Here is a 27,941-nt window from a genome sequence, read left to right on the forward strand (position 1 = left end):
TCTTTTTATAGAACGTTAAATATTTTCAGGGCCATTAATAAAATTCTCATTAAAAGTATTTGCAATTGTTTGAGGATCGCCAATGATCGTTTCTGAATTTTTAAGAGTAATATTTTTGTGCGACTTTTCATTATTGTTAAGTATAGATATAAGGCTCCATACTGTTTTATTTTTATTATCGGAGGATTTTATTAAGTTACCATAAAAGGATTTCAATTCATAATGCATTGCCGGTATTTACATTTGTGTGTTAAATAACGTTTTTTTAAGCGCGGGATATATCTTATAAAATTCCATGGCATCACAGATTATGGAAGAAAATGGGGGTTTTATTTTTCCAATTTTCCGTCTTTATTATGCAAAAAATTGAAAACTAATACGGTTGATTGAAATTTTTTCTACAAAAAACTTTAAATACATTTTTGCTCTAAAATAATTTGGGGAGCCAATAATCGCATGTTATGAATTTTACATTGAAATCCTTATGATGCGTTACGCAAATCACCACCCTGTATAGAGATTATCCCTCTCTTGTTCTGGGCCCTCAACATGCTTGCGCCCAATTACAGAGTGACCCGCATAATGCTTTTTAGAGGTGCCCCTGCAGAAGGTCTTAAGTTGGTCTATACTACTCCGGTATTTACCTTACGAATTAGGAAAACATCTTAAGATATGTACACGCCTACAGGTGCACCTGTCGCAGGTGACTTATCAAGTTGACCTGGGAATCTGGATGAGCAATTAGTTTTTGTAACTGTCAAGTAACCCAACGCTTGCCATGAAAGTCGACAGGTCTCAGGTGCATCTGTCCATAGTATGTCTAGACACCTGCTGTACTCCACTCCTCGACTTGTAGGTGTGAATGAATCCCTGAGTTGACCTGTCAGTTGCCCATGGTAGATTGGTCCATTCTGAAACATTTATTTTAACAAACTGAGATGGGACAGTGACCCTGTAGGTGTGGATTGAGAAGTGATTTGAAGGTCAGTGGTCACCTACGACAGGTAGAATTGACAGGTTGTATAGCTACCAAGTTTACACCCAGTGCTCAATGCTTTTCTGATTTCACCATTATAATTCTGAGAAAAAACGTTTTTTATTTTTAGTTGGATGTGTACTAGCTGCTATCGAATGAAAAAATATAAACATTTCATTTTGTACATGTTAACGGCAACACTCAACTGATAAATTAATAGTATTCCAAGCTGGTGGTTCCTCTAATATGCCGATTTAGAAAGATATTCACCGCCATATTATCCCTCCCTTGTAACTTCTCGATAACTAAATTATGACGCTTTGCAATGTCAGAATCGTACGGCTCGTTATCGTCAATTAACAAAATCGCAATTAAGGCGCAAGCCTCACACTCGGTACCGATTAACTTGTCGATGATGTCGTAGCGACCGTTCTCACCTACTGTGGTTAGGTAGACCTCTTTGAAAACCATGTAGATGAAATCGACAGTAACCAGCCCGTACGTTGCGATGATTTCCTGACAAAGCTCCACGAACTCCTGCACGAAAGTATTCGAAGCGCGCATTAAAGTTAGCCTTAAGAATAAGTAGTCGTTAAACGCTTCGCGCGAAGGCACGATCTCGAGCCACTTGTTGTAAAATTGCCGTAAGATGCTCTTATCCCTGTTGCCGTTCTCCAAGAATGGCGCGCAGAAAGTCTGCACTAAGCTTGAGCAAATGGTCCGCGCCTGTTGCCTGAACTCGCGACGTTTCCACCTGTTGCAGACGTAATATTTGAAAATGTTCATTACGAAGTCGAGCCGGCGCTCTTGTTCGCGCTCATTCTTACAGTTCACTACGTATTTTGCGCCGAACACCTGCGCGCTAGTGTGCAAACCGTCGAGGACGTCCGATTTGAATAGATACCCGTTAATAATATTCTCGCAGAAATCGACGGGAAGTAACTGACTTCCCTCGTCTGTGACCGAGTCTATTATGCTCTTACGCTTGTGATCGAGTTCGCCCTCTTTGTTTGGTAATCGAAACAAGTAATCCCACGCAAATATTTGGTATGTGATTAAGTAGCTTGTAGGGATTTTGTTCGGTTGAAAAAATAAGTCTAGCGACTCCTTATCCCTTGAGTCTATTTTTTGCAGACTCTCTTTGACCAGTTCCCAATGGTAATCCGAGGCGTCCTTGAGAAACAAACGGAAAGCTGTCTTCAATAGAAACCGACGAGTGTGCATTTTCTTCGCGTTCGCCATTAATTCTTTTAGAATTGTGTAATGACAGTCGGAGGGCATTGCGCGCGCGGCGATCTGGAGAGAGCGCTTGTACTCCATTTTGCTTTTCAACTGTTTTAAAATCACACTAACATAGTCTTCCTTAATCTTACCGCATACGGAAAACATGGATCCACGAACAAACCTAAAGTAGTCACTTTTGCAATACTGCAACGCAATAGAGGCGCTTTCCCGCACCTGTCTCAAATTCCTCAAATTCTTGCATATCATTTTTTGAACGGCAAATCTCTTTTTATCACGGTCCACGTGCGAATCCGACGGCGAAAAGTCATCGGCAAATCGCGCAAATTCGGCGGTGGACATTAAAGACGTAACTGCAAAAAGCGCGTGCTCTTGCAGATAATTTTGGTAGTTTTCCGGTTTCTCTTTGATCATTTCCAGGCAGAGACCGATTGCGGTTTGAGGTAAATTGAGATGGCTCAGGTACTGGCAGTGTCTCCAGAATTTGACCGTGAATTTCTGCCCGTTCTGTAAAATAAAATGTAGCGCATTCTCCATTTGGGGGGCTACCACAGTCGGAAGCGTTTTCACCAAATTGTCCAGAACGCTAGTATAACTGCTACTAGTTATCAGATATAAGCGCAAATACTCAGATTTCTGATCGCTTTTTGCGAGCAGATAACCGATGATCGAATCCGAAATGGACAGGGACATGTACACTCCTTTAGCGATCTCGCATTGAAAATCGTCAATCATTTCCGGATATTGAAAGAGCGACATCTCATCGTCCCTATGGCGGTTGTTCCAATTAATCAGGGCGAAAAGATAGTGACTGTAGAGCAATTTGTGAAGGCCTCCGTTTATGATTTCGCCGAAGGTAACCAAACAGAATTTCTCATACTGCGGACTTGTCTGGACGATATTAAATGCGCGATTCTTCGCCAACACTCTTTCTTTCAACAGGTCAAAGACTGGCAAATTGTTTAGCAGTCTGTAATGAATGTAGCCCTCCTCGAATTGTTCCCTGTCATAAAACGATTCCTGATTCATCTCGAATATTTGTATCATGTCGTTTAGGCTCGTCCAATGCGCCTCCCTGAGTTTTTCCAATTTGAAGTTCTTTAAAACGCTCGTCATGAACGCGACTCGGATGCGAATGTGATCGTTTCGATGTCGACTCAGTACGTAATTACATACCTTCTCCAAACCGTCTAGATCGGCGTTAATGCCGCACGAATTCACCAAGAATTTGACCAACTCCAGTCTCGCGTCTATGTCCGAAGTTAGAGATATCCGCTTTAGGAAGAACGGAACGGAGACGGCAGTTTTATGCAGCGACATCCACTCGTCTTCGGAGAGGTTTTTTTTGTACTCAACTTTGAGCCGCAACTCTCGCTCGGCGGGCGTTAGATTTCTTAGCAAGTTTTCCGTCACGTATTCGGGGTGGTCCCATATTTCGCTTCCGTACAACTTCTGAAATGTGGACAGGTAAAGATTGAGCCCGTCGATTTTGGTAGGTAACGTGTTCAGTTTCGTTACTATCAACTGCTGCGATTCGCCAAATTGATTGAGCTTGTTAGGGTAGAGATTGGCGAAGAATCTTGGAAAATCGCGCTGGAGGGATTTTGGTATTTGCTTATTGTGAAGGATTTCGTAGTACTTTCGGGGGTCTGCGATTACGTCTTCTTTGTATTTAGAAATAAATTTCCTAGTCGGCCTCTTGCCGATTTTCTGATACGCTTGAAAATGCTCGTGTTGCAACACAATTTCCTCAAAGTAATTGCGTTTTAAAAATGCGAGCACTTTGTTGCAGTCCTTTGGGATGTTGTATTTGGTTAATGTTTCAAACACTTGGGGATGCTGATGACCATATTTCTTGACAATTGACAGTAACTGTTGCGGAGGCAGTTTCTGCGCGGACACAATGTGTGGCAACGCCGTTTTGAAACTACAAGCAGGTAAAAGTTTCAATGCAAGATTGAGCCCATATTTATCTCTAACTGCCTTAAACACGTCATCGGCTTGCTCTACATTGCGCAAACACACCGCCAGCTTATTCAACAATTTCATTTTCACATTGTAGGAGATGTGCGGGAACAAATCGTTCACCAACTGAGAACCCGTGACATCTTCAAACGCTTTCTCAAAGAACCACGGTCCAAGCTTAAAAATGCGCTTGGCAGTTGCACGATCTTCCGTTTTTAAAAGTTCGATTAGCTCCGGTGTTTTGCGTAAGTAAATCAGCGCTTCAGTTTTCAATTTTTCCTCCAAGCGCGTCGCCGGCACAAGTTGCGAGAAGTCGAGAGCGGCAATTGCCTCGGGACTTAGGGAATTTAAGAGTCGTCGTAAACTGGACTGCTGTTCTCCCACAGTGGTCCCGTTCAAATTACGAAACTGCGCGATGAATTCCTCGGTCGAGGTGCTCATTTTATCCACGTCTGCAAAGTAAAGAGTGCCTTTATTGTAATTGTTCAAAATAATTGAAGCTGAAACGGTTACCGCTATAATTTTATGCAAAAGGCGAAAGACGCAAGAAGCGGGTGATGTGTTTTTCAGTTGAGCAAGACAGTAGGATGTGGAGTTTCATTGTCGGGGCGGCAGAAAGGCGACCTTAAACTCAATTACGATTTTTCTTATCGGCTTGTGCGATGAGTCGAGGGATTTGATCAATTACTAATTGATGATGCATTTGTTAAATGATAGCATAATTGGTTTTCGAGTCCAAAATAGAAGAGATCGCCATAGTATGGTTGCCATATAATGCGATTTCAGAACCGACAGAGCATGCGAATGAGAATCATTCCTTCCGATTCGGTAATAAGCGATCCAGCGAGGTTCTTGATGAGTTTTTCTACGATCTGATGTTGGCTAGCCGAAAGAAAGCTAGGAAAGGAATTTCAAATGGTCCTTGTTTAGTTTAGAACCCATCTGTATGTGCTTCTATTTTAATTAACTGAATCCTAGAACTGCCTTCGCTCGGTCCGGAATCCAAGTAAGATTAAATGTAAGTGCACAAATGTAATAATATATATTATTAATATGAGCTAGCAAACAAACACAAATGAAAAGAAGTAAGAAAGCGAGTACCTATCCTAGAAGGTTGCCAGTAGCTCTTTTTATTTCCTTGTAATCAAAGAGGACCCTAGAGCTACTCTCAGTTGTCAGAGGCAACTTTTATTTGAATGTTTTATTTGTTTGTTTAGACGATCACGTACCGTCGGTTTCAGTTAGTTTTAGCGGGAGTTTTGAATTTTGGTTTTGAGTTGCGCAGTCGCTTCTCGGCTGGACTTGGGTTATTACAATGCATATGTCAATACTATAATTAAGTCATACGCGAAAACTGTTCGACAATATCGTTTTGAAACGGAAGCCAGTTTGGTTCAAAGTCCCAAATTTGGTCTTTGGAAGCATAAATCTAAACTAATCTCAGAAGCTTAGCTCGGCCCTGAAAACAAAAATAGAGCATTTTAACGACGGTCGCTTTATCAACTTGTTTATATACACATGTCGACCAAGGGAGGAGAGTAATCAATTTATCGGCCGTTCAGCGTATACAGTAAAACAGTTTCAGGTGATAACAACGCGTAAATTTGAATTTATTTCCAAATGGTTGTGCCGTGATCGCAACTCGGGGTGTATGGATATTGTGCCGTTTATCTAATTAATTTTCATGATAAAATGTGGTTAATTATTAGTGCGTACGTATTGAGTACGATTTAGGTTCATTTTCCTTCCAACAAAAAGGTATGGAAACGTAAACTTTTTTACAAATTCTCACTGACAATGATTGCTTTTACGGAAACGTCTTCTTTTTGCACTTTTGGCTTTTTGATAAGAATTCGTGCAACAGTTTTAAACCAATGTGTTACTATGAAACGCTTTTTAGGCTCAGCTTTGTTTTAGTACCAATGACACAGAAGGGCCTCCTCCCACCACTTCCTTTTTCCTTCCTCCGCCCTACCCAAACCTCAAACATCTTCGATTTGTTTCCAAGTATCTCTCAAGTCTTTCCATAATTTCCTCTGTTGCCATACTAAGATTCCTCCACTGTAACACTGTTTTTGATGTACGTCTCCATTCTGTAACACTGTCTTAGTATTTTCCCCATAACCATATCGATTATGTACCGGGTGACCCAATAAGATTGTTCCTCGGCCATATCTCTGGAACAGTTCGTCCTATTACTTAGGGGTAAAAAAAATTATTGGGTAAATCGGTTTTGAAGAATATCGCTGGAAAATATTTTCAAGTTCTAAAAATGACCACCAGAGGGCGTAACTGCCATCTTAAAATTGCATTTTCTTTAAATTTCCATAATAAACTAAACATTCTTTTTCTCCACTTTTTTATAGAGAACCCGTTTATCTATCATTTTCGTACACACAAAAACTCAGTTATTTGAAAAACAAAGATGGTGTGGGGCGTTCAATTGTTTTTGCAATAACCTGCTTTAACTTCTTAACCGTTTGTAACAATTTGGTATGCTTGAAAAGAGTATTCCTTGGGCAACAAGAATCAACCAAAATATAGTTAATTTAGTTGCATCCTTCTCCGTCAGGGGACTAGTTTTGACACTATGATCCAAAATTCTAAAAAAATAAAAAAAATCAAATGGATTGACTTTTTTTATATGAAAAAATAGCCAAATAACACCCAAAGAGGCCAGTGAAAACCGTTTTTCAAAATCTGATCAAGATGGCAATTAGTCCCTCTGTTGGTCACCTTGAAAATATTTTCCAGCGATTCTTCATGACCGATTTAGCCAATAATTTTTTTTACCCCTAAGTCCTATGACGAACAGTTCTCGAGATATGGCCGAGGAACAGTCTTATTGGGTCACCCGGTACATATATTAAATACGGTTGGGCTCTAAGTGGACATCTTTGTCTCAGTCCTTTTAAATTGTAGAACACTTCACTTCTAACCGTAGGTACCCTACTTCTTGTTTCTCCTTGGTCGCCTTGATTCTGTTCTTGAAATGGTTATCTATTTTTCCATCCTCTATGATTTTCAATACTTTTTCGCTTTCTACTCTATCAAACGTTGCCTTTAAATCCATGAAAAGCTCCCTTTTCTACAGTTCTCTTTCGCCCAGTCTATGTATACAGTATATTAATATTATTACTATTGGAGAAAGGAAAAAAAGTGTAAGAAGCAAAATAAGTCTACTTTCATTTTCTGATAAAACTACATATTCAAAAAAAAACAAGTGATAAAAAAACAAAAGAGCATCAGAAAACAAATTATTTTTTTTTAAATAAAACGGTCACTTTTTTCTGTAATAGTCTTAAAGATCTTGAAAATCTCTTAAACATTTTATTAGAAATTAAAGCTACAGAAATGTGTTTAAAACCAATCGCAGTAGATGTAGAATTTAAACAAAAACATAACATTTAGGTACAACAGGAAGCAAAGAAAACAAATGAAAAGCAGTTACAGAAATAACTATTGTAACTTAAGGCAAATTTAAATACATTGCACTCGCTTCCTATGTTTTATCATCACATCAAATACAAACGCTTTACATTTTTTCATTATTTGTGTAATTATTAATTTGTTCCATTTTGTTATATTGTTAACTACACTAATTTTGCGACAAACATGACAAGTGAACACCTCTCTTTTGTTTTTGTTTAATTTCCACACTTACTGAGATTATTTTGTTTTCTGATGCTCTTTTGTTTTGCTATCCTTATTTTTTTGAATATCTAGCTTTATCAGAATTTGAAAGTCCTTTTCCTCATCTTGAATAATAAAAGAAATATACGCTTGGACACGCAAAATCAATCACACTGTATACAATCCATCTTTCCTCTTCTCAATCCCATTTTTGTTTGCATCGTTATTCTCTTCCACTTCTCTTTCTAACCCCACAACTGTTATAAGACCTTAGTCCAATACCCCCCAGGCCCTCCGGTTTAGTATTGTTGATTCTTTTAACACCATGATTTTTGCCTCAGGGCTGAATGTATTAACCAGGAGGTCTGGAATAACCCACAGGAAAAAAAGAACAAAGCTCTCTACAACTGCCATAAGATCTTGCTAGTCCAGATCGCCCCCCCCCCCCCCAGAAATATATCGCAAATATACAATTAACTGTTCCTGTTTTCCCATGTTTGGAGGTCTACTATAACACTTATTCAGCGACATCTAGTGTCGTCTTTAGACCGAAAAAGAAATAAGATGTACAGGGTGTCCCATTAATAATGGTCACAGGCCATATCTATGGAACCGTTAATTGCACAGCTTTGGGAAAAAAATTTTGTTAACAAAAGGCGCCAAGAGAAAACGCTGGAAATTATTTTGAAGTTTATAACTTCGCCCCTAGAGGGCGTACGATTCATGGTTAAGTAGAAAAATTCTTTTTCCTAAAATATACCCAACAAGCATGCATAAAAAATACATGCATAGTAATCTTGTATCAATTTTGTATCATTTTGATGCAGCACAAATTGCTCTAGCTCATAAAATATGAGGGGTGGGGGAAGGGGAACATCTCTTTAAGGAATTGCATGCAACTTCGTTTGGGTTTTTCACATAATAGGTCTTGTTGGAAAGAGCTCTCTTCGTGGAATCAGATTTTATATGAAAAGAGTCTATTTAGTAAACGTGATGAGTGGTAGAGGGCGCGATGTGACATTAACATAAACTTTGCAAGTTTTTTTAAAAATTTCAAATGGAACGATATAATTATTATATTATATTATCAAATAAGACGAAAAAGTGAGAATATCAGTGAAAACCACATTATGATATCAGTTTTCTAAGCAGAGATATGGGGAAAATACGAACATTCACAAATTTTAATTGCAATATTTATATTCATCCAAGTTGGATATGAAACAAATGAACACATAGCAACCGATAATTATGTCAAAGTGAATGAGGCGATGGCAGTTCAAAATTAACACTCAATCTAAGTTTTTTAATTATGAGCAACAAAAAAATGATTCAAACTTTAAATCAGAGAAATATGAATTAAGTAAATAATAAAAGAAATAAGAATTATAATTAACGTAAATGTTCAATGTCTGCGATTATTTTCGACACAAAGACGAATCTCTGCTGTGTTGAGAGAACAGTTGCTTTAACTTCAGCCATGGCTATGAATTACATTTCTAATTCTCGTCACCATATCGTTTCTTGTAGTTTGGCCTTGTTAGAAAGACTGTGCGTCTTTTATCCTTTCAAACAAATTTAAGACTAAGCAAGTTAAGTCGAGGGACCTAGCTGGTCATGAAAAAATACTTCCTCTTTCTATCCATTTGACTCTCGCTTACCAAGAAATGTGCCGGGCACCCATCGTGGTGATAATTCGCACGAATACGTTTAATGAAAGGACTGATAAACTTTCTTTTGTTCTGTTTTCTTTTGTTTCAAAGCCAACTTGAATGAGCATCAATATTGAAATTAAACTTTGTGAATGTATTCGTATTTTCGCCAGATCTATGGTTAGAAAACAGATATCAAAATCCTGTTTTCACTGATATTCTCACTATTTCACCTTATTTGATAATATCATATAATAATAATATCATTCCATTTGAAATTACCAAAAAAACCTGCAAAGTTTATGTTATTGTCACATCGCGCCCTCTACCAGAGAGGTCCTTCCAACAAAACCTATTTTGTGAAAATCTGTTAACCTAATCCGAAGTTACAATCAATTCCTTAAAGAGATGTTCCCCTTCCCCCACTCCTCATATTTTATGAGCTAGAGCAATTTGTGCTCCATCAAAATGATGCAAAATTGATACAAGATTACTATGCATGTATTTTTTATGCATGTTTGTTGGGTATATTTTAGGAAAAAAGTCATTTTTCTACCTAACCATGAATCATACGCCCTCTAGCGGCGAAGTTAGAAACTTGAAAATAATTTCCAGCGATTTCTCTTGGCCCCTTTTGTTAACAAATTTTTTTTTCCCGAAGCTGTGCAATTAACGGTTCCATAGATATAGCCCGTGACCATTATTAATGGGACACCCTGTACATAAGGGGTTAAAACGAACCCTCTTGTACTTCTATTGCGCAAAAAAAAAACAATGTGGCGTAGGTGGCCCTGACTTTACACAAACGGCAAAAAGCGAAAGTTCCCTTCTGTTTAACAGTTCTCCCTCTCCCTCATGTCCGATTTCTACTTTTGTAATCTTTTGTAAAAATACGCACAATTCTTATCTAAAGCCCAACACATGCGAACATCTGTTTACAAAATAATTCACTTTTCGCGGTGAGCGCAACTCTTATCGGAACGACTGGCTTATCTGGGTGATCGAGCCACCAGATGCAAGTGAGGGGACGGAGAAATTTTTACAAAATCGGACGGGGTATTTTAAAACATACGAAAGGCCATTAGTTCCATCATTTTGTGTTAATAGTCGCTGAAAACGCAAATATTGCGATTTTTCAGACATAATTCGCTAATAAAGCATTTTGCAATAAAACAATAAGGAAAATGTAGCAAGAATTTTTATTCAACACTCCTTAACTTAAAATTAGAATTATTAAAAAATAGAACTCACGTGCTCAGTGTAAAGTACCTTAGTAATCCACTGCTTGCCTGTACTTATTAGACAAATCGGCAATGTAACCAAAGCGATTATTATAATAATCAGTGTCGCCATCTTTCTTGCGTCTTGCGAACTGATGTGTAGTGGCCAGTTTGTGAAAGTACAGCGAGAGTGCGAACTGTACAGTTTGGTTGTCGACGTATTGAAGCCGTCTAATAATTTGCTCATACAGCAATTTGGTCAAATGGGGTTTGTGCAGTTCAAACGGTAACAAGGAAATGCCCACCAGCAGACAGGGTACCGTCTCATTTTCGATAACACCTGTAATTGTCTTCAAACGGTTTAGCTCGGACATAGACCGGTCAGCTGTCGAGAAGTGAGGTAGAAATAAATCTAATGCAATTCCAAACTTTGTAATAAGTGCCGAATCGTACTCCAAGCCTTTGCATAGTTTACAAATGGCCGCCGCTATCTGCTCGCAGGTCCAATCCAAGTCGACATAATCGACGTAAATTATTGTGAATTGTAATTGCAGCCACTCAGCGAAAGCCTGGTAGGGCTTCAGTAGTCCACCCCAAAGATCGGCGAATTTTCTCAGAGCATGCCTCGGTACCATTTTCTCGTCGATAAATAACTGAGAGAACTGCGTGACAAAATCGTTGACGCACTTACGTCCCTTACTCTCCCATGTACTTGCAATGTACTCCTTGATCAAACTAAACAACTGATCAACTCGAGTCGCCCCCTCCTCGGTGTAGGCGACGAATCGCGAAGCGAACTTCTGAACTGCCACGGATAGCTCCTTGTTTTGGAACAAATATTTTTGGATAATCGGCCAGAAGAGCTCATCGGGTAGCACTGTCATGCTCGACGGTTTGATGGAGGTGAGCAAGTTGATTTTACCCAGATCTGTCTTTTTCGATTTGATAGCGACGTTCTCTAAATAGTCGATCGCAGAAGTGAGGTACGTTACCAAAAACGAAGGGGGAACCTTCGACGTCTGTACTAAAATGTCAACGACCTCTTCGTCGTTCGCGTCGACGCGTTTTAGATTCGATTGGACCAAGTCCCACGAGGAGTCCGAGGGATTTTTTAAGAAGTAACGAAAGGAGGCTTTCACTATGAATTTGTTTATTGACGAGTTCGTTTCGGTGGTCTTGAATTGCTCGAGCATGGCGGAGATTGTGTCGCGGTCCAGAACTTTGTAGGTGAGGTAGATGACGTTTTTACGTACGGAAACGGGGCGGTCGACGAGCGCGTCGTACAGACGCGGGAGGCTGTCCTCGTTTGCGCCGTGCGAGACTGAGTGTAAGGCTCTTTGAATGAACTTGAGATAGTCGCCTTTGCTGAAGTTGTAGACGCTGTCGAGCATCGAAGATGGGGGAATAACGTGCTTGAGGCTGGCGGTTATTGCTTGCTGCAGTAGGTACGTTTCTTGATTTTCATCGTCTACCTCCATCCTCGAGTCTAGGGGGTAGTGCGGTTTGATAAAATTCAAAAAGGTGGGCGGAGACATCAGGCACGCCAGCGCGGTTGCGCAGTTTCTTTTATAGGAAATGCCGTCATTTTCAGTCGCTAGACCCGCTACACATATGGCGATGATTTTCTGTGGAATTTCTAAATGTGTATAGTTCCTCAAGTACATCCAGAAGAATGGTTTAACGCAAGTGTACCACATCGTTACTATACACTTTGTAATAGAATCGAGACTATTAAATACAGTCAAAGGCTTCCGCTTTGCTAGGTGCACGAAAACATCTAGATCTATGTAACCATTGTACATTTGCAAAACATTCATGCACGATTCCAGCTCAGCGTCTTCGAGGTTTAAACGTAACAGTTTCCCTAAAGTTAGATTACCCCAATACCTCTGACTTTCATCTAAATCCCCCAACATTTTAATCAAAGTCTTGTAAGGCACCGGTATTTGACTACGAGGATGTTGCCTATTCCAATCAAGAAGCGTTTCAAAATACTGAATCTCTTTCCCGAGTTTTGCATTGACATCCCCGGCATCGTACAGGTCTGTAATTAATTGGCCATATTTCTCCAGGCAAATCTTCTTCGTCTCTTCCTTCTCCATGCACGTGTACAATGTGGTGGACAAATGAATTTTCTCCGACATTTCCACGATGTAAGCCTTGGCATCTAAATCATTAACAATAAGATACTCCAAATACGCATAAACCCAGTCTTGATAATAATAAGGCATCGACTTTTTCTTCATAAACACACGCACCAGCTCATTCACAGCCTTCCAAACGTTTACGTTAAAATCAACAGGTTTGTAACACCGTTTCAGCGTGCACAAAAACGAGTACAACACACTAGGGCTGGCACTTCGATGTTGGGCCACCATATACTTGCAAACATCTAACAGAGCACGGTCGTCCTTATTAATCCGACAAGTTTCCACGAGACAGCCCACAAGTTCCCCCATTTCCTTAACGTCGTTAGCTTGGGAGATTTTATTCTTGATTAAAGGAAGCGACTTCTCAGTTTTGAACAGACAATTCCAAGCGTCTTCGGATATATGCCCCGGTCTTGGTTTGGAATTCATCCAAAGTTCCCTTTCATCCGACGTCATCATCTCCAACAGTTTCAAATTGATACACTCGGAATGCTGCCACAGTTCGCTTCCGTAGGCCTTTCGAAACGAAGTCAGCAGCAAACTTAACTTCCCAGCCGGTACACGACTCACTATGTCGATGTAGTCGTTTAGCTTACACTTCATTTTGTCGATGGATGTGGGAAGTAACTTCAGGTAGAATTCATTGAAGTCTCCCCCTAAACTCTTCACCATTTGCTTGCGATGCAAGTAAGAGTACAATACGCTCGCGTGGTTAATGACTCGTGCTTTATTCGCCAGGATGAGTCGATTCGTAGATCTCCAACCCACTCGAACAATAAACTGGTACTTCGCAAGCAGCCTGAGAAATCCAGCTAAATCTGTGCGTAGTGCGTAAGTTAGTTCTCTTCGACGATACTCGCAGGGATTAGTCGAAAAATATCCAGCAGCCTCTAACATTTGCTCTAAGAGCTCCGGATGTCTTTTAACAATGAGTATAAACTGTCTCGAGCCCAACTCCACCTTCCACGTTTTAAGGCAGCGCATAATTAAGTCCGCGCTACAACATGGTAGCAACTTGCCCGCCATGTAATTGCCATAACGCCTTTGAACGGCGTAAAACAATCGATCGCCCTTCTCGCAGTTTTCCACACGAAACGCGATCTTGTTGATCAACTTAACCTTTGCATTAAAGGAGATGCGCGGAAAGATCTTGCACACCAACTCCTCCTCGCCGACATAATCGAGAATCACCGCGGCAAACCACGGTTCCCTCAAAATTCGATGAATAAGTATCGGGTTTTCACTTTTGAGTACCTCGATTAACAGAGGCACTCGCTTGAAGTGTAACAGTAGCTGCACTTTGAAACTTTCCTCGAGAGGCGTTTTCGGTTGAATTGTATTAAAGTCGAAAGCTGTACCGAGATGGGGTAGGAGGAGGAACAAATTCTTTCGTCGTTCTCCGATTGTTATTCCTTGTAGGGAATGGAAAGCGACTCGGAATTCTTCGGATGAGAGCACCATTTTAATTAACAAGTCTTCTGTAACAAACACTCTGTATAAATTACTTTCTTTTCCCACTTTTAAATCAGAACTGAAACCGACATATGCGCGCGTGAAGTATTACCGAGATACATTTGTATTGGTTGCGTAAACAAGGTCTTGTTGACGTTATTTCGGTTTAAACACCTAAAATAATGACGGGACACCCTGTATATGAGAGTGTTTCAATTTAGTCTGCAGGAGAGAGAGGGGGTAGTGGTATTTTTTCTATTAAAATTGTTAATGTTAAAATATAGGCACATCTCGTCGTTTGCGATCAGAGTTTTTGTTATCAGGCGAGATTTAATTAACGCACGTGTTTTTTTTATCGCTGTTAGAACAGATACCGGGACAGCTGGAGTTATCACGATTGGCGCTTTATCTCTAAAAAACCAGAAGAACGAGATTTATGTTATTATGGAAGTGGTGTTTCGTTAAATACTGCAAGCAAGAGACTGCTAGCTAGCTAGTTCGCGACGGTTGGAAAGTGTACGTTTCTTTAAGTTATTTTCAATCAGGCGTTGCGCTCTATTTGATTGATTGAATGATGCAGCTCGCCATTTTCATAATATTTCTGTACAGAAGAAAGTTAATTAGTTAACTGAAGTTGTTACAAAGTTGTGAGAAGCCGAATGCGCGTTATGATTCGGAAAAAGTTATTTTTAGTGTACCGTGAGACCTTTGTTACAGTTAAAGGTTTGTCCGATATCCACCCGCAATTCGTCGAGTGAATGTTAATTAGTTAAGTGGCCAAATCGAAAAACGACTCTGTTTCTTAGTTCTAACGGCATTTTATGAGTCATTTTGGCCACATGGTTTTTTAGATGTAAAAAAATGTGCTGAATCCGATTCTGGATGTTGCCAGGCCGAATTTTGCACTAGTTCACAAATACAGCACGATGGCGCCACTATCTATTGTATTGTGTGCTATTTGGTATTAAATTGTTTTCCATAATTTATTACTTATATATACGTAAGAGTTGGTTAATTAACTTCATAGCTAGTTCGGAAAATGTAGGAAAGTATATCCTGTGGTGATATATAGGGTGTCCCAAAAAAGCTGTGAATTAATTTAAATTAGGGTTTTACATTTTCCTCGGCAAATTTTGTTTGTTATTAAATTTTGTGCTTTTTAATAACCGTTGGTAAGTATTTAGGTTCTTTCCAACTAAATATATATAAATAAAAATTGCGTAATTTTCCAATGAATTCAAATCTGCATTTAAAAAAACAAAACCACATCGCATTTTTCAGATGATAACAAAAATGTGACTTTGATATGGAACACCTTGTGTATTAATACATAATATGACAGGTTATTAAATTCTTTATAATACACTATAGCAAAAATATTTTAAATAACCAACATTTTCAAATTATTGACGATCTCCTAGGACGTAGAGAGTTTGTAATTTTGCGGTGCCTGTCCATCTGTCCCGAGATCTGTTCATTAGCACGATACCTCGAAAACGAATAGACCGCCGCCGATTATGATGAAAGTTCGCGAATTGGCAATGTACGTAAAAAAATAAAGAAGGCCCTTTTGACATCTCCGTTAGTTATAAACCGAATTGCATGAAATTCAATATGGGCATAGTCGAGGGCATAGTTTTAGCCATATAATACGCAATGCCAAAAGTTGGGCCTAATCAATTCTACATTCACAGTGCCCTTTTTGAATTGCAAACTTTTTTATTTATGAAAGTATTTAAATAAAATTTGATACATAGGCACTTGGAATAAAAGCAAATCTAACACCGGGTTCAAAATTTGGTTTTTCACATGCTATAGCCACTACCTATAGTAGTATCTCGAGTAGTTTTAAATGGCATTAAATGTAAATTAATTACATTAACTTAGCGTTAACCACATTAAATTACATTAACTGAATTAACTTGAAATTAACTGCATTTACAGAACATATTAACTACATTAAAAGTTAATTTTAATTCATTAACTACTATTTGTACACCGAATTAACTAGGTGGTTTACCCCTCGGTTCCCCCCGACACAGTGCAGCGGCGCCACTTGCTACACTCAAATTGTTTATTTACCGCCCACCAAGATACAGACTTTATTTACAAAAAATATGATTTCATTTTTTGGGGTAATGTTCAGAAGTAACTTATCTAGAAAACTGTCGGTTTACTTTATCCACAAATCGTCTTGATCGAGAGTAAAACAATAAAACAGGTTAGCGCAATAATCGGTGCAAAATATCTAATCTTTAAACAGCCGGTATTCAGTTGCTATAAACTTTTTTTAAAAAATGGTCCCAACATTTTGTAGATAAAGGTCTAAATTTATAAAATATAAAATTTATATATTATTAATATGACATTTTATTTTTCAAAAACAACTTGAATTTTTTAGGCGGACGCTCTTATGGAAACTTACATTGGGTGCAGTGGGCACAGAAGGACGTAGAGTTGCATCTTCTCATTATGCTGTTGCCGGGGACTTTTTGTACCATACATATTGTCTCGCAAATGCGATAAGGGACACTGAAAAATCGAATGGTCAGACTAGTCCTCCTAAAAACTTGGCTTTAAATAAATTGTGCTAGTTTCTAAAAGTGCGCAAATATCTACAAGTGTCTTTCCGACTGCTTCAATCGTAAAAAAATGAGCAGAATGATGAAGAAATTGAAGTTCCGTTAAAATTATTGAACGAAATATAGGTAATACATTTGCCGTCAGAATTATCTCTATATTATTACCGTGTTGTCTGTATAATGTACCCAATATATAAGTTTTGCAATTTTCTGTGCTTCCTGTATGTTTTTTTAACACCTCAATCCGAAAAACTATGTAAAATGCGTCTGGCATAAAAATTTATGTATTTGGCCGCCATATTAGCCGCCATTTTGAAATTAGCCAAAAATCAACTTGGCAACATTCGAATTCGGGTTCAGCAGACATTTTTACCCTTATAAACGCACGTTTCCAAAATGGCTCATTAAATGCCGTTAGACTTACAATTTATTAACTATTTTGACATCGCTCCCGTACTTTTAAGACGTCGGGGAAGGACGTAGTTCATTAAAAACAGTTTTAATTTTCGAATGTTATCGCAAGGACATGGTTGGTTTTTCACTGCAGTTTAGATTATCTGCCGTATTTTTAAGCCAAATGCTCTGTATCGTACTAATGATTGATGTAACAAATTACTTTATTTGCAATATATTTTAATAATAACAAAATGTAGTATTCTATGAGAATCTCTCGTTCAAATAAACACAATAAAGTAACTGTCAAAACCGTGATCAAATTTTTTGCAATGGTGGAAGTAGGAAAATAATCAGAATAAGCACATACTCTGCCCACACTCAGTATAGCTGAATTATTGAGTTGAAATAGCAGTAAAATGGTTGTGCAAGAAGCACTGAATGACAGTGTCATCACACGCTTCCAAATTCATTATAATCGCCTTGTATTGCTCCAAAGTCTCCTTTAATGTTGCAGGATACTGGCTCATTAATAAAATAACTAACGCACTGCAAGCAATCGTCCGTGTGGTTTTGTACAACGCTTCGAAAACCCTGTAGCGGTTCTCCTCCAAGAACTCCGTATTTTTCACAAAGTAATCGAAAACGCCGACTAACTTATCACAAAAAGGCGCGACAGCCATCAACCCGTAACTCTCAACCAGAGCATTGCAAAGTTTTCCGATTCTCGCGGCAATCTCATCCAACGGTAGCTTCTTGACATAAATCCTAGTCAATTCCAAATGCAAATACTCGTCGAAAGCGTCGTGAGGTTTAAACGACCCGTTCCATTGCTGCACGAAAGTGTCGAGCGCCTTGAAGTTAGTCGACGAATCGGTTAAAAATTCCAAACAGAATTGAGTAACAAAATTGACAACACTCGCCCGACCTCTACTGTTTATATCACAGTCGCTCCACGCCTTCGCGACATACTCCTTTAAAATCGGAAACACTCCGACAATATCGGCATCGCTGCAGTAAATCAAATACTTGCACGTAAACGAATGAACGGACGCCTGGAAATTTTCCTCCTCGTTCTTCCACAGGTAATTCGTCACGATACCTTGGCAAAACTCGCCCGGTAACGAGCCGATATTGTCGCGCGTGACCAGATCGAGCAACTTCTCCATGTTGCCGACGTCGCGACCGTCCAAAACGCCCCAGACCAACGTGAAGTAGGCGGAAAAATAAGCGGCGGGTATCTTCTTAAGCAACAGCACCTTGCGTACTTGTCGATCGTTCAAGTCGACCTTCTCGATTACCATTCTGAGTAAATTCCAGGAGTCGTCGTCGGGATTTTGGGCGAAAAACTTCGAGCACGTCTTCAAGATGAAGCTGTGGAAGGTGGCGGTTTTGGCGATCTCCATGGTGGCGGAGAGGATTTGAAATGCGTGCGGTTTGTCTAGAGTTCGTAGGGTGAGCTGTACGGCCTGTTTTTGAGATGAAGTCGTGCACTTGCCGAGATCGGCGAAGAGCGGTGGGAGTTTGGGCTCGTTCAAATTACCAGCGATCGACTGAAGCGAGTTTTGTACTAATCTCCCATTTGATTTGCAAAATGACGGCAGACAGTTTAGAATAGGTGGCGCCGGTGGTGAATTCTTGATGCACCTCCCTAGGTGTTTCCAAAGTTTACTTTCCGTTCTCTCCCCGTCGGTCTTTGGTATGTGCGTGTCAACCAAATTTGCGTAGCAGTGTGGAGATAGCAGGTATGACAAACCAGTGGTGGCATTTTGCATCACGTAATCGGTAGTGGAGTTTTTGTGACTTTGCAAAAGATCCGCGATCTTTTCTGGTAGCTGCAAGTGGGAGTAGCTGCGAAAAAGCTGCCAAAAGCGTTGAGATCGTGTCAGCTGGTACATTGGAAGCAAATTGGCCATAACATCACCGATGGAATCAACTAAGGTTTTTGGTTCATTACAGCAGAGCCATTTTAAAACATTCAACTCGAGAAACTTATTGGACGGCGCCAAGTACAAAGCCAACATCTTGTTTCGTTCCTCCGTATTTTGACGCGATTGTATACAATACTTCGTGATACCATCAATGGAGTATGTGCGACTTTTCGAGCCGATCAGGGTAGCATTCACGTGTTCGAGTGCATCCTGATAGGAATACAGCGAAATTGGGTCACGTGAGTGGCGCTTATTCCAGTTAACCAACGCATTTAAGAACTGGTTGTAACAGTAGGTGACATTAAATTCATCCTTTATGGTTGAGGGAATTATCTCCCCAAACTCCAGCAGGCACCGTTTCTCAAATGAGGGAGTGTCTCGGCAAATGTTAAACTGATACGTCTGCGCTTTAACCAATAGGGTTAACTGATCTCTGATCGGTAAGTTCATTCGCAACCGAAACCGGATGTACGGTTCCAGAAACTCCTGCAAGTGGAAAAACGTTTCGTTATTCAACGCGAACAACTGCATCAACTCATAAACCGGACCCCAATGCGTATCATCCAAATTTTGCAAACCGTAACTAGTACGAATCCTCCTCAAGAACGCCAGTCGGACCGTCATGTGATCATTGCGGTGGTACTTCACCACATGCTGACACATTTGGGCGAGAGCCTCTTTAGAATTGTTAACTTTACAAGTCTCCACAAGCAACTCCATCAGTTGCGCGCGCGCCTCAATATCGGAAGTCAACGAGATCCTTTTCTTGAGATAAGGCACCGACTTGCCAATCGGCGCGTAGCACATCCACTCGTCCTCGGTCATGTCCTCGGGCTTGGAAAGACGCGCGCGTTGCTCCACCGTAAGCAGTTGCAGAACTTCCCGCGTCATCAAGTCGTCGCATTCCCACAGCTCTCTACCGTACTTCTTACGGAACGTCTCGAGTAACACCTCGGAATTTCGACATACCTTCAACAGTTCGGGAAGCGAATCGGCGAATGTTTCGACTGTTCTCGGGAGCAATCGCGACAGCATATCGGGAAAGCTCGCGCCGATAGCTTTGGCGATTTCTTTATGGTGAAGAAACTTGTAGTAAACTGAAGGCTCCCGGGTTACGGCACCCTTATTACTCTTGACAAAGTGACGAGTGGTGCGTCGCCCCATACGATGCGAGATCTCGGTCTCGTGTAGCTTGGTAACAAGATCCGGATTGCTTTCGGCAATCAAGGTGAGAAGCTTGTTGTAGTGACCTTTACTCTTCTCTATCGCCAGTAGCAGCTTAAAGATTTCCTCTACAATACCGGGGTGGCGCTGAATCACTACCTTCAACTGTCTCGCCGTAGGAATCCAACGATTTTCCTTGATCGAGGTTAATATGACCTTGGAATCGCAAATCGGTAGCAACTTTGAGGATAGGTAAAAACCGTAAGTGTTTAAAAGAGCTTCAAAAGTCTCCTGATTACTCAGGAACGGAGGCAAACGATTCAAAATTTTCTGCTTCGTATTGAACGAAACTTCCGACAATAACGAGAGCAGCTCCTGGTCGGAGTAGTTACTAATCGCCTCCACGCACGCGGGAATATTCAGAATTCGCTTGATTATTACGGGATTTTCGCACTTCAGCATTTCAATTAACTGAGGAACTGCGCCGAAGTGTATCAGGGTGTCCAATTTGAATTTCTCTTCGAGAGGAGTTTGCGGGTTTAGCATTCGGAAATCCATCGCGCTGTCTTTGTTTAGTAAATTTAGTTGCAGGAATAGGTTTTTGCGCCTCTCTCCGATTGTAATTCCTTCCAATGTACTAAAGGAGATAGGGTTCTCCATTGTGGGCGCACTTTCTGAAAAGAAACCTCAGATGTAAACGTGCGTTTAAAAATAGTGAATCAGTAATTGGGAATTTATCCGAATCCGATTAATTGGCACGCGAAATTTTCGTTTTTCGTGCTTCCAGTGGTAAAGGAATATTCGAGATTGTCTAGTACAGTTTTGGCTGTTGTCCTGTTGCAGATTCGTTCTGGAGACTCGATCAATAGTTTTGAAGCTGTCCGTAGTTAAATTTTGTGGTAAACATTAAACATCTAACAGGCAAACGAAAAAATTTAACATTTTTAATACAAATAGGGACATCCCGGCTACATTTTTTATTCCTGACCTACAAAGTACATTAAAAATAAAGACTCGTGTGTCCTCAATTTTTATTTGCGAGTAAAATAAAACCAAATTAAATTATTGAAAAGCCATGTTTTAAGTCCGAATTTGAAACGCTTCAGTCTAAATACGTCACAAACCTACAACCAATCACGTAGAAGTGAACTGGCAACATTGCGCGACGGTCTGACGTTTGTCCGATTTGACGTTTAGAGGCATCTAACGCGAAAGTGAACGACAAGTAGGTGATTCAAGAACGGCTCGCGACAGTAATCACTTGGCTGCTACGCACATGCGCAGAACGGTATTTCTTTATTCACATTTCTAAATTTAAATTTAAAGTTTTGTGCATTGATGGGAAGGTGTAATACGCATGTGCGTAGCAGCCAAGTGATTACTGTCGCGAGACGAACGGGGTGATTCAGGTTATAAATGACATTCTCCTGCAATATTGTCAAGTCGTAATGTCATCTGAATGGTTCTACCAGCTGATTGGTCGGGATTATTACGTCACAGAGCCCGCCACAATCACTCGTTTTGAATAAACCCGAATAAACCCTTAAAACCGCACTTTTTTTTTAATCAGCCACTATTTTTAAATAAACTTTTACTGTCCGAAAAATTGTTTTATGGTTTCAGATATACGCTTATTAAACTAACTACGGAAACTACAGAATTCAATAATAGCTATACTGTAAACCCCCATTGAGTTTTGATTAGTTTTTTTTTTTCAAAATTTCGTTGTAAAATCAGAAATTTTGGGAATCCTAAGGGTAGGAGCAGTTAAGCATAACACATCAGAGTAGTTCCCAGTTTTTCGGCATATTGGAGGTTGATCTCTTGATTTGTAGAATAGTATTCGTAAACCATGATGGAAATCAAGGCTGCGCCGTTTAATTTCAATAGCGCTTTGTTTCTTAGTGTATTTCAGAAGCAAATGCACATATTCTGCACGATGTTACTTAGTCATCGTGAGATTTGCTAACAGGTTTGAAAAATATATGCGGGTAATTTATCATCCTAGCTTTTATTTGATTCGTAGGGCGGGGCTTAGGTAATCAACTAATTAACAATGAAAGATGTCTTATTTCGTTAACAATTCGCCATTTTGTGAATGGTCATTCGTCCAGTAAGAAAATAAATAGGGTCTTTCGGGGAAATTTTGGAGACACATTTTGCAACTCCTATTTTTGGAAATGTAACAAAACAAACAGAAGTTATTTAGGTATACCTACTCGAATTTTGGAGTAGATTTAGTATTTAGCTTTTTTTTATTTATTATTGTTTTTTTTATCTCAAACTGAGATATAAATTTATTTACATTTTCTCGTCTGTAATTGGGCCTTGTTTGGTGGGAAATAGAATCAATTATAATTATTATTATTTGCCATTTTGCACTGATATTGCCCAAAGTTGTGTTTTCCCAAAAGAGACAAGTATTTTTTTTAATACTACCGAACACGCCTTTTTACAAAAACGGCAGTACAGAAATTGTTATACGTTTCATTTGAAAAAGTACAACTTCGAGCTAGAACTCGAAAACCTTTCAGTATCGCAAAAGTATAAAATTCAATTATAACTTCGATTTTTTATGGTTTTTAGATATTTAAAAAAAAATGTGACATTTATTTAAAAAAAAACTACTTGAGCAATTGTTTTTCAAATTGTACCGTGTATATCTCAGCCCCCCTTTTTTTGTGAAACTCACAAACAGAACCAATCTAGTTACGTTTGTTTCTGAGATACAGGGTGAAAACGAAAAGTTTGGCTTTTTGGGATGTTATCATATCTTACTAACCATCTAAGATAGAAAAAAGGTAAAAACAGTTTCTTTTAGATATTTTTAAGTAGGATCCAGTGGCGTAGTCAAAAACATTTTTTGCACCACCGTTTCTGAGATTTGACCCAAAGTTGGTATTTTTTAAATGGAACACCCTATATCTTAACGTCAATTATTTGCATCTGTATTTTTAAAATAAGTACATTATATTATATCAAAATGTTGAAATTACATGTTTCCACCGTCAGCCATTTTTATTGATTGATATCGGCTGCCGTGAATACATTAAACAAAAATCTCCATGAATCCATGACCTACTATTCAAAAACCGTAAAAATAAGATTTTAATTTTTGGTTCATGGCTTAAAATTTAAAAAAATATAGGATGTCATACATCAATGTAATTAGGAAAAAGAATACAACAAAACTGACGTTAAGATATACAGAGTGTTGCATTAAAAAAACCAACTTTCGATGCAGTCTCAACTAAAGTAGGACACACGGTACATAGATATAAGAAAAAGTAAAAATCCTAATGTAATCTAAAATCCTGGCATAAATACTTCTTCTATTTCACGCGTTTTTCCGATGTGCAAAAACTAATTGGGCCCATACCGCGATATCGGCCTACTGCCCACCGTTATGTTAACTATACAGGGCGTAACAATTATGTATGTACCTAGTAAAAAAACGGCGGATGGTGGAGGGGTCTCATTTTTCGGAATACATTTTGTAGTCATTGTCAATCAATTAATGGTGTGTTTATTTGAATCCATTGTACGACCTGGGTAGAATTCTCATGTTCAGATTTTTCTATTTGCGTCCAGGAGGTGTTCAACACAATTTTTGTAATCGATTCTTGGGAATTTTCGGAAGTTGATCAAGGCTACCGAGTCTCCTAAATTATTGATTGTGAGTTTTCCTTTGTATCGAATGCTATAGCATTATTTATTTGGCGCCCAACGTGGGGCCACAGCCGTATCCATCTCAGAAGACAACGCTCCTCAAACAGGAAAAATTGTGAATGCACGAATTCTAATTAACGTGTTTTAGTAAAGTAAAAATAGCTTTATTTAAGACATATTTGCAATTACAAATATTTAGCACCAATAAAATCACAGATTGGTTCCATACAAGTACCTGTTTAAATAAATATTTATTGTAGGATCACACATCCTTTTTAATTTGCCAACTATCTCGTCGTGTTTACATTGAGTAGCAGTGTCGGCAATGTTGCGTTTAAGCAAGCCGATCGCTAGAATCATAATTGAACTAGACTTACTACCATCTATAATACCCCCAATGAGCTCGTACAGATTAATATCTGAATCACCTTCGCGTATGAAATTGTAATGGAACGCTTTCAAACGATCACCCATCATAATCAGAATGCAATCGCCGTATTTACCGCACAAATTAAAAGCCAGTTCGGCCACTCTACCTCCGACATCTTTCACACTTAAACCGAGCACTTTTTCCACAAATAACGAGGTGAGCTTTAGATAGATGTATTGGTCGACGGCCATGGCATCGCCCCACATGGAAGAGAACTTTTCCAAAATGCCAATTTGGGAACATCTTTGGAGTAAAAATTCGGCACAAACGCTCTTGAGGAAATCATTGATTAAGTATTTCGATTCGTCTTGGAAAGAACACTGCCTCAAATACGATATGGCCATATTAATTCTGGATTCCTGTTCGGACTGGTCGCTACAGTAGATAATGTAGCTACTAGCGAAGTTATACACGCAACAAACTAACGTTTTTGCTCTTTGCTCGCGTAAGAATAACGTAAAGTACTTCCGAATGAGACTGTCACAAAATTCCTTTGGTAGCGATTGGATGACGTCTTTCGACAGAGTGCGCAAGAGCTCGCATTGCTTTCTCTCCACGTATTCCGACTGTATCGGAGAATGGCACAGGTAATTCCAAAGGAAGACGGTGTACTCCACAATGTACCGTGGTGGAATATTTGGGAATTGTAGCAAAATGTCGATCACCTCCTTATCCTCGCGACTGACAGCTTCGATGTTTGCCTTAACCAAAGTCCACATTAAATCGTCGGCGTCTTGGCGGAAGAGATTGAAGCTGCCGTTCAAAAGAAACTTGCGCATCGACGAGTTCCTTTCGTTGGCCATAAATTTGTGGAACATCGCAAGTGTCGCGGAACGATCGAGTGCTCTGATCGTGAGGTGGATTGCGTGTTTTCGTACGGAGATGGTGCGAGATGAGAGCTCGTCGAGCACGGTAACGAGCCGATGCTCGTTGACATTGCTCGACAGGGAGTACAGCGTGCTAAGGATTATTTTTAAGTAGTCGCCTTGGCAGAATTCTAACGCTGGGCGTAGACCGAGCGATCGTGGCACTACGTTTCTTAGACAACTGGCGAATGCCCTTTGGTTGTGATAGTGAGCCATCTGGTCGTGGGCGGCTTTGTGGTCGGTTGGGTAGTATTTACTGAGCTCCTTAAGGAAGTCGTCGGGTGGCATCAGATGCGAGAGGCATACGATCGCGTTTCGCTTCGTATACGCATGCGAGTCTTCGTTTGCCAAGTCTCGGCAGACCTGTACCATTCTTTGTGGCAAATCCAAGTGGGTGTAATAGCGACAGTGCCTCCAGAATGCAAAGATTGGCTTGTGGAGGGTCAAGTGAGTCAAAGCTTCCACGTTTTCAACAACTGATTCAATTTTCAAGTGCAGCAACCGGAACAAAATTGGCCAGTCACACGACCGTAACTCTTGCAAGCACAGATTGGTAAGGGAACGGGTCGAGTCCACGCTTAGGCAGTATCCGATCAGTTTGCTTAACGCGTGGTGATTACTGCGTGATTTGAGGCTAGCAGTGAACGCAGAGATTGCTTCCGGGTAGTCGAATATCGAAATCGAGTCAGTTTTGTTACGCGAATTCCAATCGAGTACATTATTCAAAAAAACAATTTGTTTGTATTTCAAAACACTCGTTTCAAAAATCTGAGGCAACAATCGACCAATGAGTAACAGGCATTTCTTTTGAAATTTGGTGTCATAGTCGAATAGGCACCAGTCCTCGGTCAGTCTCGTATATTCGATTAAGTACTCGTCAATGGGTCGTTCATTCAGGAGTAAATAGTGGATGCGTTTCACCAGAAAATCAACGGCCAACGGAAACGAGTCGTGATTCATCTCGAAGATCTGGAGCAACTCGTCAATATAGACCCAGTGCTCCTTCCCCAATGTTGCAAGATCGAACATATCTTTAAGTGATGTCAAAAACTTTACGCGAATCGATACGTGATCATTTCGGTGTTGCTTTAGAAAAAACCGACACACCTCTGTCAGTGCCTTTGTATCGTCATTAATTTTACAAGTCTCCACCAGATGGCCAACTAAAGCTAAACGACCCGAAACGTCGGAGGTTAACGAAATTTTCTCCTTGAGCAGAGGTAGGGATCGGTCCGTGGACGAGTAGCAAACCCAATTGTCCTCTGAAAAATGGGCCGGCTTAACCCGAACTGAGAGACGACGCGCAAGTGGAGCCATCGCCAACAAGCTCGACGTGATGCAATTGCTGTGAGACCAAATGTCGCTGCCATAAGCGCGTTTGAATGATTTCTCGATCAGTGCAAGCTTTCTATGGGCCGGCAATGAACCGAGCCCGCTCGTAAGCTCGGGCCATGCCCGGGGAAAGTGAAGGATGTTTTTCGGGAGCAGATTTGCATAATAAATCTCAAAGTCATTTCCGAGACTTTTGTAACTCTGCTTTTTATGAAGGAAATTGCGCAAACCCCGTGCATTTGCCATAAGCAAATCCTTCTGTGCTTCGATTACTTTACGAGACGCTCTTTTACCCAGACGAAAACTAAACTTATACTTCAGATATAGATTAACAAGCGAAACCGGGGTGAGGTAGGCAAAGACACAATGGAACGCCCCTCGACCGGCCATAATTTCAAAAATCTGTTCGGCCAGCTCGCTACGCTCCCTTAATACAATTACCAAGTGCTTCGGAAAAACCTGCCTGTAATGGCTGGCGAAATACGTCAAAATCAGACCATCACTACAGGCCGGAAGTAACTTAAGTGCTAAATTCAAGCTGTATTTCTCCCGAACTAACCGAAACAGCGAGTCGGCCAGTCGACGGTCTCGTAAGTGCACGGCCAGTTTATTTAACAGTTTCACTTTAACATTGAACGACACCTCGGGCAAAAGCTCAAGCAAATCCGTCGACAAAGCCGAAACGAACCACTTCAGCCTTAAGACCTTCGCGATCAGTGCCGGATTTTCGCCTTTCAGCACCTCCACCAGTTCGGGCAGCCTTCGAAAGTACGCCAGCGAGTCTAACTTAAACGACTCCTCGAGGGGGCAACGCGGTTGAAGAGTCGAAAAGTCGATTCGGGTCGACGGATCGACTTGTCTCAGAAGCGAGAACAGTTGCTTGCGTCTTTCACCGATTGTGACACCGGTCAGGGAGTGAAAGCTCGAAATGAACATGTCGGATGAAAGACTCATGATGAATGGGGAGGCACTGCAAGAAGAAGAAGGTTGCCAAGGTCAGCTCCAATTGTTAATGCATTTATAAACAAAATGGGATTGCAGTAAAGAAAAACGTTAACTAAAAGCTACCCACCTTAGTTCGATAGTTTAGTTTCAAAATTGTAGGCACGTTGTAAAGGCACAAACAACTTTTTTCACTGTTTTGTTTACAACAAATTGTGCAATCACAAAAACTCCTCCCACAAAGACTTGCAGATGTGTTGCATATTGACTCCCTCGGTACTGCGCAAACGCATAAATTTGAATTTGCGTAAAACTGTCAAGTGTAAACAATTGAATAAAGAT

At 40.1% G+C, this 27,941-nt stretch overlaps 2 protein-coding genes across 5 annotated transcripts; both read right to left on the reverse strand.

The window, feature by feature from the left end:
- Positions 1 to 1,074: 1,074 nt before the first annotated feature.
- Positions 1,075 to 10,857, reverse strand: LOC116174123. The gene is made up of 2 exons (XM_031491939.1): positions 10,738 to 10,857; positions 1,075 to 4,635 (listed from the first exon to the last, which is right to left on the reverse strand). Exon 2 carries the CDS (start codon positions 4,622 to 4,624, stop codon positions 1,190 to 1,192), a length of 3,435 nt encoding a protein of 1,144 aa, XP_031347799.1. The 5' UTR covers positions 4,625 to 4,635; positions 10,738 to 10,857; the 3' UTR covers positions 1,075 to 1,189.
- On the reverse strand, positions 10,650 to 27,933 carry LOC116174122. Of its 4 annotated transcripts, none has more exons than XM_031491935.1 (2): positions 27,730 to 27,870; positions 10,650 to 14,316 (listed from the first exon to the last, which is right to left on the reverse strand). In XM_031491935.1, the coding sequence occupies exon 2, from the start codon at positions 14,297 to 14,299 to the stop codon at positions 10,739 to 10,741; it is 3,561 nt and encodes a 1,186-aa protein (XP_031347795.1). In that variant the 5' UTR covers positions 14,300 to 14,316; positions 27,730 to 27,870; the 3' UTR covers positions 10,650 to 10,738. The 4 variants fall into 4 exon arrangements, with proteins under 4 accessions (XP_031347795.1, XP_031347796.1, XP_031347798.1 ...); XM_031491936.1 differs by having other exon boundaries at positions 10,650 to 14,313; positions 27,730 to 27,869; XM_031491938.1 differs by lacking the exon at positions 10,650 to 14,316 and adding an exon at positions 17,469 to 21,034 and having other exon boundaries at positions 27,730 to 27,881.
- Positions 27,934 to 27,941: the final 8 nt, after the last annotated feature.

Source organism: Photinus pyralis, unplaced genomic scaffold (assembly GCF_008802855.1).
Source record: "Photinus pyralis isolate 1611_PpyrPB1 unplaced genomic scaffold, Ppyr1.3 Ppyr1.4_LG6, whole genome shotgun sequence".
NCBI classification, from domain to species: domain Eukaryota; kingdom Metazoa; phylum Arthropoda; class Insecta; order Coleoptera; family Lampyridae; genus Photinus; species Photinus pyralis.

What these genes read in the sequence shown, in the direction of transcription:
- LOC116174123 (XM_031491939.1), bottom strand. Translation starts at nt 4,624, where the DNA reads ATGAGCACCTCGACCGAGGAATTCATCGCGCAGTTTCGTAATTTGAAC.
- LOC116174122 (XM_031491935.1), bottom strand. Translation starts at nt 14,299, where the DNA reads ATGGTGCTCTCATCCGAAGAATTCCGAGTCGCTTTCCATTCCCTACAA.